Raw genomic sequence first — 14,405 nt, forward strand, 5'->3', positions numbered from 1 at the left:
TTTCTTTAGATTTGTTTTTAACTGTTTTGTTGTGTATTACCCAGACTTCTAAATGTTTCCTCATTACATTTCTGTGTAGTATTGCGTGGAAGTAAATCTTCTGCTTAGAGTTGTGTGGAGATAAGAAACATCTACAGCAGGCTTACATAAAGCCCACAAACAGCTTTGTGAAGCCTACCAATATTTTTTTAAAACTGATGCCCCCCCAAAACATGTTACCAACTACCTCCAAGGTTTACTGGTGTTGCTGCTGCTGCTGCTGCTGCTAGTACCAGCCTTTCTGCTAATCCACTAATCATGGAATAGTTGATTGGCACTCTTAGTATTTCTTTGGGGCCCATGAGGAATTTTAATTTATCAATGCAAGCAACTCAATGAGTTGTGCAGGACTGATCTGGAAATAGGAGTGAGAAAGAATGCTTCCCTCCTATAAATAACATCAAAGTTATACTTTAGTTTGATGTTACAGATAATTACGGTAATGCAGAAATCAAATATTTGAGGATTCTGCAGCCTCAATTTCTGTACCCAAAATTAGTACCTGCCCTATCATCTCATGGCCAGTTCTCAGATAGGTGTTAAATAATTTGTGTTGACCTCACTACCTCAATGCGTTGTCTCCCACACCTAGGCATCCACGTAGACTCAGCTTTCGAAGGAATCCTCCACATCTTTTAGAAATATTCTCTACTACACGCCCCTGAAAGAAGAAGACGAAAATCTTCTAAATTAATTCTCTTGCTTAATTTTACATGCAGCAAACAACTTTTTTTCTTTAAAACATCTTTTCCTATTTGATATATTTTTATCACATCTTGTTATGATATATTTTTATCATATCTTGTTATCCTCCTTCACCTCTAGGCATTTATTCTATACTTAAATTATATTTGGAATAATATGTTTTGTGGAATGCCTGCATTCATTTGGTTCATAAATAGGGGTCTTTAGGATCGATTCACAGAAGCTGAAGCTTATATTATAGTGCTACGTTTGTGGCACTAAGATGCTTTTCTGTGGCAAACTGATCAGCTGAATATTTTCAAGCATAAGTACAAAGCATAATTTAGTATGCTGTTATCCAACTCATATGTTGTTTATTGTGCTATATTCTTTCTCAATTTGTGCCTGCAAAAGACCATGCAGCTAACTTAGCCACATAATTATACATTCCATGGTCATATGATTATATAGAGGGAAATGTGTGTGTGTGAGAGAGGGAGAGGGAGAAAGAGAAGTTCTCTTAGAGAAAGCTGACTGGCTATCTTGTTACTGTTTGTGATGGAAACAACAGAGGGATTTTGTTCAGCAGCATACACTTGGGTGCTAAAAAGGCAGAAATTAGTTAATTTGGCTACAGGAACCAATAAAAACGTGAGACATATTTATAAAGGGCAAAGCATCACAATTACTTTTCAAGTGCATGTAGCCTCCGCATTTTTTTTTCTATTGAGGTTTATCCTTACAGCATCGGCTGTCACATAAAGAACGGCATAAGGAGAAATGCCCGGAGACTGTTTAAAACAAACAAACAAACAAATCCCCAAATGGCCTCCTTACTACTTTTCATTACTTTTCTAAAAATCTAAACCCAACATCTTTTAATATGGTGACTTTTAATGATAACCCTAAACCTCTATAGTTTGATGCGTAACCTCATGTTGTTCAATGCTATTTATACCTCAAAGATATATCCTTATAATTATAAGGCACAATGTTCAAATCGAGAGTATTATTATCTCCCTCAGATAATCGATTCTTTCTTTAATATTTTCAGGTTAGGAACATAAATCTTTGTGTACAGAGGATATTGAATTAATTCATACAGAGATAAGCAATCACAGTATAAATCAATGTGGTGTTCTATTAAAAGCATACTATAGCTTTAAACGCTCTTTGGAATGAGTAGTAAAAATTAACAATTTGTCTCTGAAGATCTGAAAAGATGACATAGCTTGTTACTAATCTGAGGCAGTACAGTAGTTACAGTTTATCTAGAGACAATCTTTTGCATGTCACTTAATTATACCTCAATGTCCCTTTGGAAATCAAACAGGTCAATGCGTTGCCAATTGCTACCATCCAAAGCTAGGACATTCCATGCCTGTAATGAAATTGGCAAAAAGTTGAAAAATTGTCAGATATATACCTCTAAATATAGAAAAACTGAGGGCAGATATAGCCTCTCTATTTATTTGAGTCACTCCAAAGCTTCTGTCCTCTAGAAATACTATCACTAAGTTACTTCTTCATGAGAACCAATACATTCAAGCATGAATAGTCTAAACATGCATCAGTTTAAAACAATGCAGATTTGAGTTAATCTTTCTGTAGCTAACCATTTTAAATCTTACATTCAGAAATTATAGAAAATACATACATGCATGAACAACTCACAAGTTACTCCTGCACATTTCCGTTTCCCAAATAATAATGCCTCATTATGTTTTTGGAGTACCGGCTCTGTGTAATTAATATAATAATACAATATACAACAGTTGCCTGAACTATCTTAATTCAGATAATATCATTTAAAGCCCAGATGTTTAAAACCGCAGAAAGGCTTCCTTATGAAATATGAGGAGCTGCAAAGAATCTTTAATTTAATCAGTGAGCAGATTATATATCTGCTTTCCCCTTTTTAAAAAGATGTTTCTGTTGTTTGATCACACTTTTCTTATATTTGATAGTTTGAGAAATCCTTTAAATGCTTTTATTGTTTTTGCAATAATGCTTCTAAGCAATTTATTTTTTACAATTATGTCTCCCAGCGCAGATTTTATTAATTCCAACAAGGTTATGTGAATCCTTTAGAAGAGTTGCAATGTATTAAAGCAGTTGGGCCTTTTCTTAAGCTTGTGCAGCTGTTTTAGAAGCTGCTCCAATTGGCCTCTGCATGCATTCACCAGGTACTGCAGACTACCAATTCTAAAGAATATGCACAGCCCTAGACTGCAATATTCCAACTTTTTGACTAATTTGACTTCTTTTTTGGCATTTCTTTTTAAAATGGGGCAATCAGAGCAATAAGCCCCTAAAAGTTCAGAACTTCTCAACACAGTACTATATCCACATTCAGTATTTTGTAATCTCATTGGAAATTATGGGAAATGAAGTCTAATACATCTGGAGGGTAGCAAATTTGGAAAATTTAATGTAATGGGAATGTGCTACAGATGTGCAGGATTATTAAATCACATTATCCAATTCACACTGTGAATTATAATAACTGTGCTATTCTGCTCATGGTCTAGTCCATTCACCATTAAAAATGATTTCCTCTGAGGTATACTATGTGCATTTCTACAAAAGTAATGAATCATACAGGAATATAGGAAAATGTTCTCAGTAATGATCTTCAGTTTTAAATTTCTATTCCTGATGATGTCTAGTAAAATATGAATCTGAGCATTTTAAGACTTTTCCCTCCGGACAAGCATTTCATTATTGAGCCCAGTATAGCTCACATAGATTTCTCTGTGTTCTCTATGAATAGTTGACTTACAATCATTCATTTAATGATCAAAATTATGATGTGCTAAAAAAAAGTTAGTCTTCACACTTAGCATCCACACATCATATGATCAGAATTTGGGTGTTTGGAACTGGCCTGTATTTACAATGATTGCAGCATCCTGGGGTCACTTGATCAAGCAAAGCCAATGGAGAAGCTGGATTTGCTTAATAATCATGGTAATTCACTTAAGATCAGAACACATGTTATATAACTGGGCCTGACTCACTTAATGACTATATCATTTAGCGATGGAAATTCTGCCCTCAATTTTGGTCTTAAGTTGAGGACTGCCTATATAAAATCCATTTTGTTAGCCCTTTCCCATCCATGCCCTCAAAAATTGTTGCTATCAATGACCTGTGAACATGAATTATAGATGAAGTGAATGCATTAGCTGCAGGTTCATCATTTTCCAGCAACGTAAGTTTCTGCATGTTAGAGTAACAAAATGAGTGGGCATTTTTGATACAAAAACTGTGGAGAAGAAATAGGCTCACATTGAATATTACTTAAGGCTGACACACTGCTGGGTTTCATATGCTGATCTATAATCAAGATTTGATCTGATTTCTGGAGATAGCCTGAAGATACCCAATAGAGAAAGCCTTACCAGTACTAGTATGCAAATATTCTTACCCTGGAAACCTGCGCACAGCGGCATAGAGTGACCACATCCAGAAAGGAGAATATTCTGTTAAAATACACACACAAAAAAATAACTAAATGTATATGTCTGCAAAATGACTTAAGCATCAAGTTTTGTTTGGAAACCTGGTTTCAATATCCAGGCTTCAATTCTGAAAAACTAAAAGTAGAATGTGACATTTAATCAGTAAAAAAAAAAAAAAAAAGTCAAGTGAGTGGTCACTTATGTAAAGTTACAATTGAGCAGTATTATTGTTGTTTAATACAACAATAATTTATAGCTTATTCTATATATTATTTCAAGGCATAATATTATTAATTTATTTATAATTGAATAATTGAGGTATATTGGAGAAAAAATTTACAATTATATATTTCATTGCTTAAGATAATGCAACTGAATTGTGTGTCTAACTTTTAGTTAGCTGGAGAATTACATCTTCTGCTTCTGCATTCTTTGCAATTTAAATCAAAATTAGTAATTATTAAAATTGGTGAAATTAATTAAATGAAGTGGTGAAGACAAAGATTAAAATTACTGATAGAAACAATCTAAATTATAATGTAACATCTATAAATGTGACATCTATCAGTTCAAAGAGTTGTATTATTTGGAATCTCAAACCAAAAACTACCATATTAAACAAAATTGAATTAACCAGATTAAATCACAAAATTTGTAATACATCGCAAAATATTGTTTTAAAACATGATGGCATGTAAAAATTATAATTCTATCCTCACTCTTGATATCATTTCATTATGACTTCATTATGATGCAACTAAAAGATAGCTTTTCACAAAGATCTTGACTTTGAAGAATATTTGATTATTAGTAAGGTATTCTTTAGGACATCATACTCAGCCACTGAGAATCTTAATTCAACATAGTTCCAATATCTGAGATTTTCAATTTCCTATTGAATGGAAAATAGAATGTACTAGGCCAAGTATATAGATATAGAGCTATATAGGATATATAAATCAGGATATAGATCTGTGTTTTATATGGTAATTTAAAAAAGGTTAGTTTAGTTTAGGTTTTTGCTGACGCTCTGATATGAGCATTGTCTGGACGTAAAAGTAAAAACTAGAGTCAGATTTTTGTTCCTCTATAACTGTTTAAATTGAGAGCACAGTATTAAAACAGTTACATTGTCAAGTTCAGACAGAGTAGCACAGGACTAATTTAAACTATTTCTCCCTCACAACAGAAGGGTTATAGGACAACTGGCCATGGCCAATTCGCCGCAGGACAAGAGTTACACTAATAGCAAAAACAATAGCACTTAGACTTATATTTCTTAGACGTAGACATTTCTTGGACTTAGATTAGACATTTCTTCGATACTTCACAATGTCGAAGAAATGGAGTAGAATAAAGAAAGGATTTCAAAGGAGTAACAAAATGAAATGTAAATGACAAAAATTAAAATGTTTTAATTAAATTTAAATAATTAAATTGAATTATTGAATTGTTCTGCAGCAATTTAGCCCACGGTAACTTGGCTGTGGCAAGTTGGCCATGGTGAGTTGGCCATGAGCTGTGCCAAGTTGGTTGTGGCAAATGGTCCCATTCTGCAACAGAAGTTTCCCTCCATTACCAAGCCGTAGGTTCACACTTCACACAAAGTCACAACTTAACTTGATTTACTGAAGTTTAGTTTGCTTAACATAACAAAATCATAAATGATGGCATATAAACACAACGTTTTATGAATCCACAGTAAGCCACAGTGAAACAAGCCATATTAAGGGTTAAAACAATGTGAATTCAACCATCAAATAATTCTGGACAAAATCTTCAGGTGTGGAACTTAAATCATATTATTTGCAAAAGGTTGACAGCTATTGTCATGGACACAAAAAATATCTTGCTTTTCTTATGGGCAGACTGATCACTGTAACTAAGAAATCTCAGCACCCTTATCTTAAAACCAATGTGAACAAAAACTTTGCTTAATAGTAAAATGGGCTACATATAAATTTAATAAATAAATAATTTGGACATCTTCATAGTCTCCTGGTATTTAGCCAATGTTTCTACACCATCATACTTTATATAAGATGCACTGGTGGAATATATATTGCCGGAAATTTGAGAGTAAGTAGAAAACCAGAAGAAGAAAGAGGTATCACATACAATTTGTGAATTTGGATTACAACTTTCTGAACAAAACTTTACTCCCTGGCAGGAAGAATTGTCCACTCACTACCAACAAGAGATATTACAAATATCTACTGTGATATTAGTACAGAAAGGAGAATATTTTTGAAGATGAGTAAGGGGGAAATTTTAATGTTTAAGGGAAAAAAGTTTTTAAACTTTATAGCATATTCCTTTCAAAGCCTAATGCTCCCTTCAGAAATAATCTGTAGTTAGATTCACCCACTGCTTTAAGCTTTAATGTGGTTTGTTTCACTTTGGCTTACTGTGGTTTCCTAAATCATTGTGGTTTATATCCATCATTCATGATTCCACACAAGGCATTCATTTTCAGCATACAATAGAAATATTTCAAGAACATTTCTCATCTAGGCTGCCACAACTTCATTCTACAATTAATTTTGGAATCCTTATTACAATCTCTAGAATCATTAAAATGCCAGTTCCCATCTCTATGCTTCAGTACTTGGCCTAAGGAACCACAAAGTTAGAGAATGCCTTGGAATACAGATGCTAGTGAAGGAAATGTCAGGAAATTCTGTCTAAATTAAAGATTGATCATGGTGTTAGAAATATTTATACGTGGCACGACAAAACCGCGAAGCCCTTATCCGCGGAGACATAAGCGCGTCGCTAAAGCCGCGACGTCATCACCGCGCGTCATCACCGCGGCAACAGAAGGGTGCTTTAAAACGGCACCACGGCAGAAAGCCAATTTCAATTAAGGTAAGGGTTAGGGTTAGGTTTAAGGTTAGGTTTAGGGTACTGAGTGCTTGGGAATGCGTGGATTTCCCCTTCGCGATTATGTCATCGCAGTAGGGTCGCGTTTTTCCTTAGCGCTTTGAACGGAACGAATTAGTCTTTGCGCTTATGTCTCCGCGGATAAGGGCTTCGCGGATTTGTTCTGGAACCATATTTATATATAGTAAATATAAAATACTATATCTTCAGAGAAAATTGTTTCCAAAGAACTGTAATAATTTTCACCAAGTTCAGTACATTTTAAATTTTCATTCCCCTCCCCCCCTTCTTCTCGGGAGAAAACAGGAGGGCGATGTCCTGGGAAAGAATAAAAATTATTAATTTATAGTTAATGTTTGGCATGCCATAGTGTAAAAAGCTTAGCTTTTAATGAAAGTACATTAGACTTCTGGAGAACTGGAGAAGCAAACAAGAGCAGATAATTTTCTAGGGTCATTAATCGGTCAGCAAGTTGGTAGTTCTTTTTAAAACATCACTTGAAATAAATGTTTTTTCAAGATTCTAATGTTAAACAATAACTCCTACTGTCATGCAGCTATATCTCTACTGCTGAGATTGTAAAAGACAAGATTATCTGCAGATAGTAAAATGGTGATTTGAACATAAAGTTCTATTAACTCTATGTTGGTTCCTTTAAATCTTCTATTCTAGTAGCAGCTATGAAACTAGTTACTCTCTGCTTTTAGAAGGAAGGCATCTGGGACAGAATCCTATTGCTAGATTGTTTGCATTGCAGCAGGAGACTTAGTTCAAGATACTAAAATCTTTGGAGCACTTTAAGTTTTAACTTTTGCCTTTTATTTTCTAGTGCACCATAAAACCAAATCAGAATTATCTAAAATATTGGTTTTAGATATATGGAACTGTAAACATTAGTTAGGTTTTAACTAACTGTAGTTTGTTCCTGGAAAATCAACTGCAATATCTTTACAGAATGGATTAAATATCATGAACAACTAAAGTTTGATAAGTCACAATCTGACTTAATGTTATATAATGCATATGACACTACAGCATATCAATGAGATTTTAGTTATACTCTAGAATAGTACTAATTCACTGCTAGTACTATTATTCATACTTTCTCATTTCTATCAGAAGTGTTTAATTGCCACTGTGTAAAAGAAGATGCTAAACAGATGCTCATATTTCTACTTCATTCATCTGTCTTTTCTTAGCTTTCTAGTGCATGTCAAGCTGGCAATGAGAAGAGACAAACAAGCTTTCAGTGTCAGGCCCAAAGAAAGATTCCTAATTATTAAAATCAAAATCATCAAAAGATTCCCAAGTCATTAAAATTGGAAATTAACCATTGAACAACTATTGCAAATGAACGGAGAAAAATGTAATGATTTTGTCTTGACACCCCCATACATGAAATGCCAAGACATTCTTTGCTATTAAAAAAATCCAGAAACAACTACTTATGCAATAATTCTGTATGAAAACACACCAGTCTTTGTCTTGTAGAAACTGAAGCCTACTTATAAGGCAATCCTTTGAATAAAGCTCTCTTTCAAAATCTCATAGGCTAATTTGCATTAATAATTTTTCACAGCTTGCATGCAAGAAGCTTCCAATACTCAAAGCTATTTCTTATGCTTCATAAAAGTTCTCAAAAACTTACATGAAACAATCCAGAAGGCACATCGTTAAGTTTATCAAGAAGTATTCCCAAAGTCAAAATTGATTTGATCTGCAGAAAGATTTTGTACTATACTTTCCAAACTAACTAATTTGTTGTGGAATATGCTTTCATAAGTTGCAACTTGCTTTGTAATTTTAAAATGAAGTAGTTTGAGAGCAAGTCTTAATTTTATTTCCATAAGAAATCAATTTCTGAAAATATTCTCTATTATAGTGTCAAACATATAGCTTTTTACAAAAAAACAAAAAAGCCCACTTCAAAGATAAAAGTTCTACAGTAGTTGCTACATACCATAGTATATTATTGAGGCCCAGGTTCTAAATCGTTTTCCAAATCCTCCACCTATTGTAGAAATATGGTGATAAAATGGGCTGACATCAGGGAGGTAACTGGATCAATTATTTTAAAAAATAGCTAATTTTGGACAGAAAAAAATGAAGATTTTCATGAGAATTTGATTATAAAATCAAATACTCAACATCTAGGTAGCATAGCACTACCTAAGCTGCTTTTTAAAAAAGATCTACAGGCCAGTATTTGTTGCCGTTAAAACTCAGAAATGCTTACATAAGGAACAGGCCTGTATTGAGATGCAAAATGTTAAGTCAAAGAATACACTAAATCAAAATAATATACTAATTACCTTTTAGAGACTGAGTGCCCAAATGGAAACCCAAAATCCACTTATTTACAGTGTTTTCTCTAAAATAAGGCAAGGTCTTATTTTCTTTTGCCCCCTGAAATAAGCAATTGGCCTTATTTTTGGGGAGGTCTTATTATTTTTGAGGTGCAGGAGGCGGCAAGTGTGGTCACCTCATGGCTGCTGTTGTGTTGCAATATTTTGGGGAGAGCTTATTATCTGGAGAGGTCTTATTTTTGGGGAAACAGGGTATTACAAAGTGCCAACATGGCAATTTAACCTGAATAGAGGTTTTACCACCTAAAATAATGAAAAACAAGGCAGAGTTCAGCTAATTGTTCTAAGAAAACTGTGATAAATGCACTTTTATGCCCCTTCATTTTTCCCCCTGCTTTTGAAATATTACGCTGAGCAACAATAAAAAATAAAAACTTTTGTAATATCATTTCTTGGTTTTTCTCTTTATATTCTTATCCCAATTTTCTCTGTACATTTTTATTTTTTTTCTTGTTAGAATAAAAGTTTTAATTTCTATTATTGAAACAGAAATTACCTTCCTCATAACTGAATACCCATCAATTATTTATCTGGAAGAAAACTGTAATACCGTAAAATGTCCTATCCAGGACAGAAGTAGGGATATCTGAACCTAGATACCTTTGGTTACAAGCCAAAAAGTCTAATTACCTTTGGACAGGATATTCAAAACAAGAAAGGGGGGAGGGCAAAGAGGGCACATGGCTTGTATCTTGCAGGAAAAGACAAGGTTAGAAATGCTTTGAATCCACTATATGGAAACCGGATAGCTTTTTTTGTTCTGCTCCTTTATCTGATGAGTGGTTCTAATAAAGAAATATGCTTATTTCCCGCCTCCCCCAATACATTTCTCCCAAGGACTCTGCAAATTCTATGATTGTCTAGAGCTGAAAAGTACAACATGGGTAGTTACCAATTTATACTCTTCGCTTCTCCGTCCTAAGCTCCTCTACCGTCAACACCACAGCTGCTGCTTGTTTAGCAGGGGTACCCTTGGCTATAGTGGGCAGCTTTGTTGTTTTTCTGTCCACTGTGATCCATGAGGAAAAGAAAGGTGGACCAAAAGCCATGCACGTCTGGATGCGCTTGGTGGAAGGATGAGGCATGGCATAATGGGGCTCCTTTGTTCGCCGCCAATGGAGCCACCGACAGACTGACCAACCGATCGAAGCTGAGCCCAATGTAGGGGAACACTGCGGGATTAGTTTGGCCAGGCAAATTATCCCCCCCCTCCATGCTATTAAAGTGCATCCTGGGCACTGCAATGTACAAATGGAGCAGCCACCATGAGGGGAGGAGGAGGAGGAGCAGGGAGAAGAGAGGGAATGCAGCCTCCTCTTTACCTCGTACCAGTCACTCCATTGCCCGTTTCGCCATTGCAGCGCCATACGACAGAGCTTTCTCCACCAACCACACCACCAAGATGCCCACACTTTCCCGAAGCAGAAGCAGCAGGTAGAAGAGAGGGCCACTCCATTGCCTGTTTCGCCACTGCAGTACTGTGGAGATTGTCCCATCCACCACCACCCAGACCCTCACTTCCCCCAATCATTTCTTTGCCTACCTGATTTCCAGCTTTGTCACGTTTCTCTGTAGCGTTTCTTGCCACTGTGTGCAGGGAAATCAATTCCAACTTCGCAAGATCTTTTTCTATTGCGAGAAGTTGGAATTGATTGAGTGAACTTTTTGTGGGACAAAAGTTTGTTTCCCTGCAAAGGATGGCGAGAAATGTAATGGAGAAACATGATAGAACTGGGTTGAGGTGATGGCACGCATGCCCAGAGAGGATTCTATGTGCTACCTCTGGCACATGTGCCATAGATTCAACACCACTGCACTAAATACTTGGTTATTTTCAGAATTGACAGCAAGATATAGTAGGTTATCCTCCTTCCAAATCCTATGACATACATAAAAAAATGCTAAACATAAAAAAGTCACTAAGGCTACTATAATAATTATTATTTTAAAGGACATTTCTTTATTGCTTCACAGAAACATCTGGTTGTCTGTTGAGGAAGCAAAGTACTAGACTAGATGGATTTTTTGTGAGGTGCAGCATTAACGTTCCTGTATAAAAGTCATAGATATGTATAGGACAATTGTCTTTCATATGGAAAGGACAGTGCAATAAATTCATCAGCTGCCACAGCCAACCAGTTTATTAAGACCACAACTTACGTAATAATTTTAAAAATGTAACAGAAAACTGATCAAGGTTAAATACAAAGATCCAAAGTATATTAAAACTCACAGGAAAATAGATGGTTTGAGGTGATCTGCAAGATTGAATCCACTGTGATTCAATGTCTAAATTAAATAAACAGCAATAGAGAATTTCAGGTGAGTTACAATATAAGTATGTAATCCTCAAAGCATCTCTCTAGAGCACGAATGTCAAACTCGTGATGTCATGTTGCCATCACATGACATTTCCCCCCTTGGTGGAGCTGGGGTGTGCGTGGCCTGTATGTGATGCATCCGACCCATGGGCCAGCAGTTTGACACCCTTGATCTAGAGGACTAAACTCTGAGTGTTTGATTTGCATCATGGCTATTTTATTTTCTACATCTCAAACAAATGAACACTATTCACTTAACAATATGTTCTAGAAAGCAGAGTCCCATTAATACATATTTTTAATATTCATATGCTATAACACTAAGAAAATGGGACATTTCAAACACTAAGAAAAGCACATTTCAAAAGCCAGAAACAATGACATATAATAGAAATATAAATGTTATGATAATCAATAAGCAAGCTAGTTTTAAATACTAATTATTCTGCCTTTACCTATAGCAAAGCCAATCTAAATGCTGCTCTTTAAGTAGCCAAGGCACAGTGACAAAGCAGTTTAAATTAGTTCCTTAATTCCATAATGGAAAATAGACTTTTGCTGACTATCAAGAGCCAGTTAATGGATTTGTAGCTTTTTGTTAATCAGCTCCTAGATCTCACATTAGAATCTGTTGCTTACATTTAAAAAAATGAAAACTGCTCCTCTCTGTTATTCACCCTAAAGAAACCGTCTATGCTGAGTAATTAATGAGAATATAAAACTAGTATAACCAGAAAGTATGCAGTAACATTATTAGACTGGAATCACAAAAAATTATAGATTGATCAGTAGAATGTATGCTATTTCTCCTTTTGTGTTAAACTAAATATGGTCATCTACTACATATTTGTGAGAATCTTATCTGAGATTGAAAAAAAAAAGATTTTAAAGGGACAGTTTTAAAGAGACACGTGATCCTGATTATTTCAAGTCTGGATAAATGAAAATGAATGAAAATATCAAATTTACTAAAACTATTATTTACATTAATACATCAATATCTTAGACTGTCATATTTTGTATGCATTTTTAATAATAATAATAATAATAATAATAATAATAATAATAATATGGAAGGTAGTCAGAATGAACATGAGTAAAAAAAATTAGTTATTAGAAACAGATGGTTGATCCTTAGTTCTAATGAACAGACCTGGACTTACAACAGTACTGTAAACTTAACAATAGAAATGAGTGTGATTCAAACTATGGGATACACAGATATCTCTTCTAATCAGGTCTGACCATGTTCAACTTTTCTAAGAGCAGCAAGGTTCGCTAGGTGCTGCCATCTGCTGAGGATGAGCTATCTAAATCTCTGCTGATCTCCTTATCCAGTCCAGAAGAGGGGATTGTTCTTCTAGAGATTCTACAGGATTTAAAGTGTTTGAAATTGCTTAGAATTACCCTCAACCTGGCCTAACCCCTTGGGTTATCGTATCTCACTATTCCACTGGCAGGTCTTGGCATCAGGCAGCAAACGTTTTAATGTGACAGAAATGATTTGGATGATTTCCTACTGCCATACAGTGCAATTAGTATGGTCCTTTAGATTGAGATTTTTCAAACTGTATTCTAAGATTATAAGCAAATGCCAATTTTCTAGCACTATAGCTTTGGCTCTGAATCAAGATTTCCAGGAATTTATTTTTAACCAACAGATTCTGTAGCTTGAATTTTTTTTTGAAAATCCCTTCTTTTGTTCTTACTACACAAAACTGTCAGGTAGTGTATGGGAGATGAAAATGATTACAGATTGTAAATTCCTTGAAGAACCATAAGATTTCTAAACAATATGATTTTCTCTTCTAAAGGCAAATATCTTTGGACATGAATATGAAGTGATAACAAAAATAATCAACTTTATATGAACAAGTAAAGCCAAGAGGCTGTTCCAGTGCCTGGAAGCTGTTTGGGTCTGGATGAGGAAGAATATATTTAGGCTCAATCCTAGCATCATAGAGAGTCTGGCTTTAGAAACCATCCAATTACAGGAAAATCCCACTTCTAATTCTGGATGGATGCATGGTCCCATACTTAATTGGTCCATAATGTGAGGGCGCTTTGACTCATATCTCTTGCTCAGTACTAATGTGACTAGAAGAGCCTTTGCAAATTCCACTGTGTGTCAATTGCTCTACAATTGATGAGACCTACAATTCTATAATTGTGAACAGAGAAAAGTATCAAGATTATATCCTCAATAGTAGCTTTCTACGCCCTTTCCAAATATGACACACTTTCTCTTTTCCCTAAACAATAGAAAAGGTTAATACAATCTATTGGGAGCAAATTTGAATCTGGATACAGATAGCTGAGCATGTTAAAGAATAGCTTGAAGGTCATCGCTTGTCTATATGGAATAGAAGAATAGAATAGAATATATCTTTATTATGGTCATATACCAGCAATAGACATCACTTTTTACAATATATATATTTTTTAAATAGTACTGACATTAATAGTGGATAATAACATCCCTGTTAAGAAAATACATGTTCTCAAACTGTAAGGGTCACTCCCTAGTATACATGGGTAAAAAAAACGATAAGTATGTAAGTAAATATAATGTTCCAAAAATTGTTAGAGACATCTCCAAAAAAATTGATACAAGTTGACAACTATAATTCTGTAATCATTTTTTTTCT

At 34.8% G+C, this 14,405-nt stretch overlaps 1 protein-coding gene across 9 annotated transcripts in view; it reads right to left on the bottom strand.

Annotated features, from left to right (window-relative positions):
- The window catches only part of FBXL20 (F-box and leucine rich repeat protein 20), a 61,515-nt gene that overhangs the window by 27,228 nt on the left and 19,882 nt on the right, over nt 1-14,405 (bottom strand). For 8 of the 9 annotated variants that reach the window (XM_032235821.1, XM_032235812.1, XM_032235817.1 and 5 more), the window contains 3 exons: nt 4,154-4,208; nt 2,030-2,104; nt 606-700 (listed from right to left, as the gene is read on the bottom strand). In XM_032235821.1, coding sequence (XP_032091712.1) covers nt 606-700; nt 2,030-2,104; nt 4,154-4,208 — 225 coding nt within the window. Of the gene's footprint in view, nt 1-605; nt 701-2,029; nt 2,105-4,153; nt 4,211-14,405 lie in introns of those variants that run through there. The other variant, XM_032235820.1, reaches the window with a different exon arrangement.

Source organism: Thamnophis elegans, chromosome Z (genome assembly GCF_009769535.1).
Source record: "Thamnophis elegans isolate rThaEle1 chromosome Z, rThaEle1.pri, whole genome shotgun sequence".
NCBI classification, from domain to species: Eukaryota; Metazoa; Chordata; class Lepidosauria; order Squamata; family Colubridae; genus Thamnophis; species Thamnophis elegans.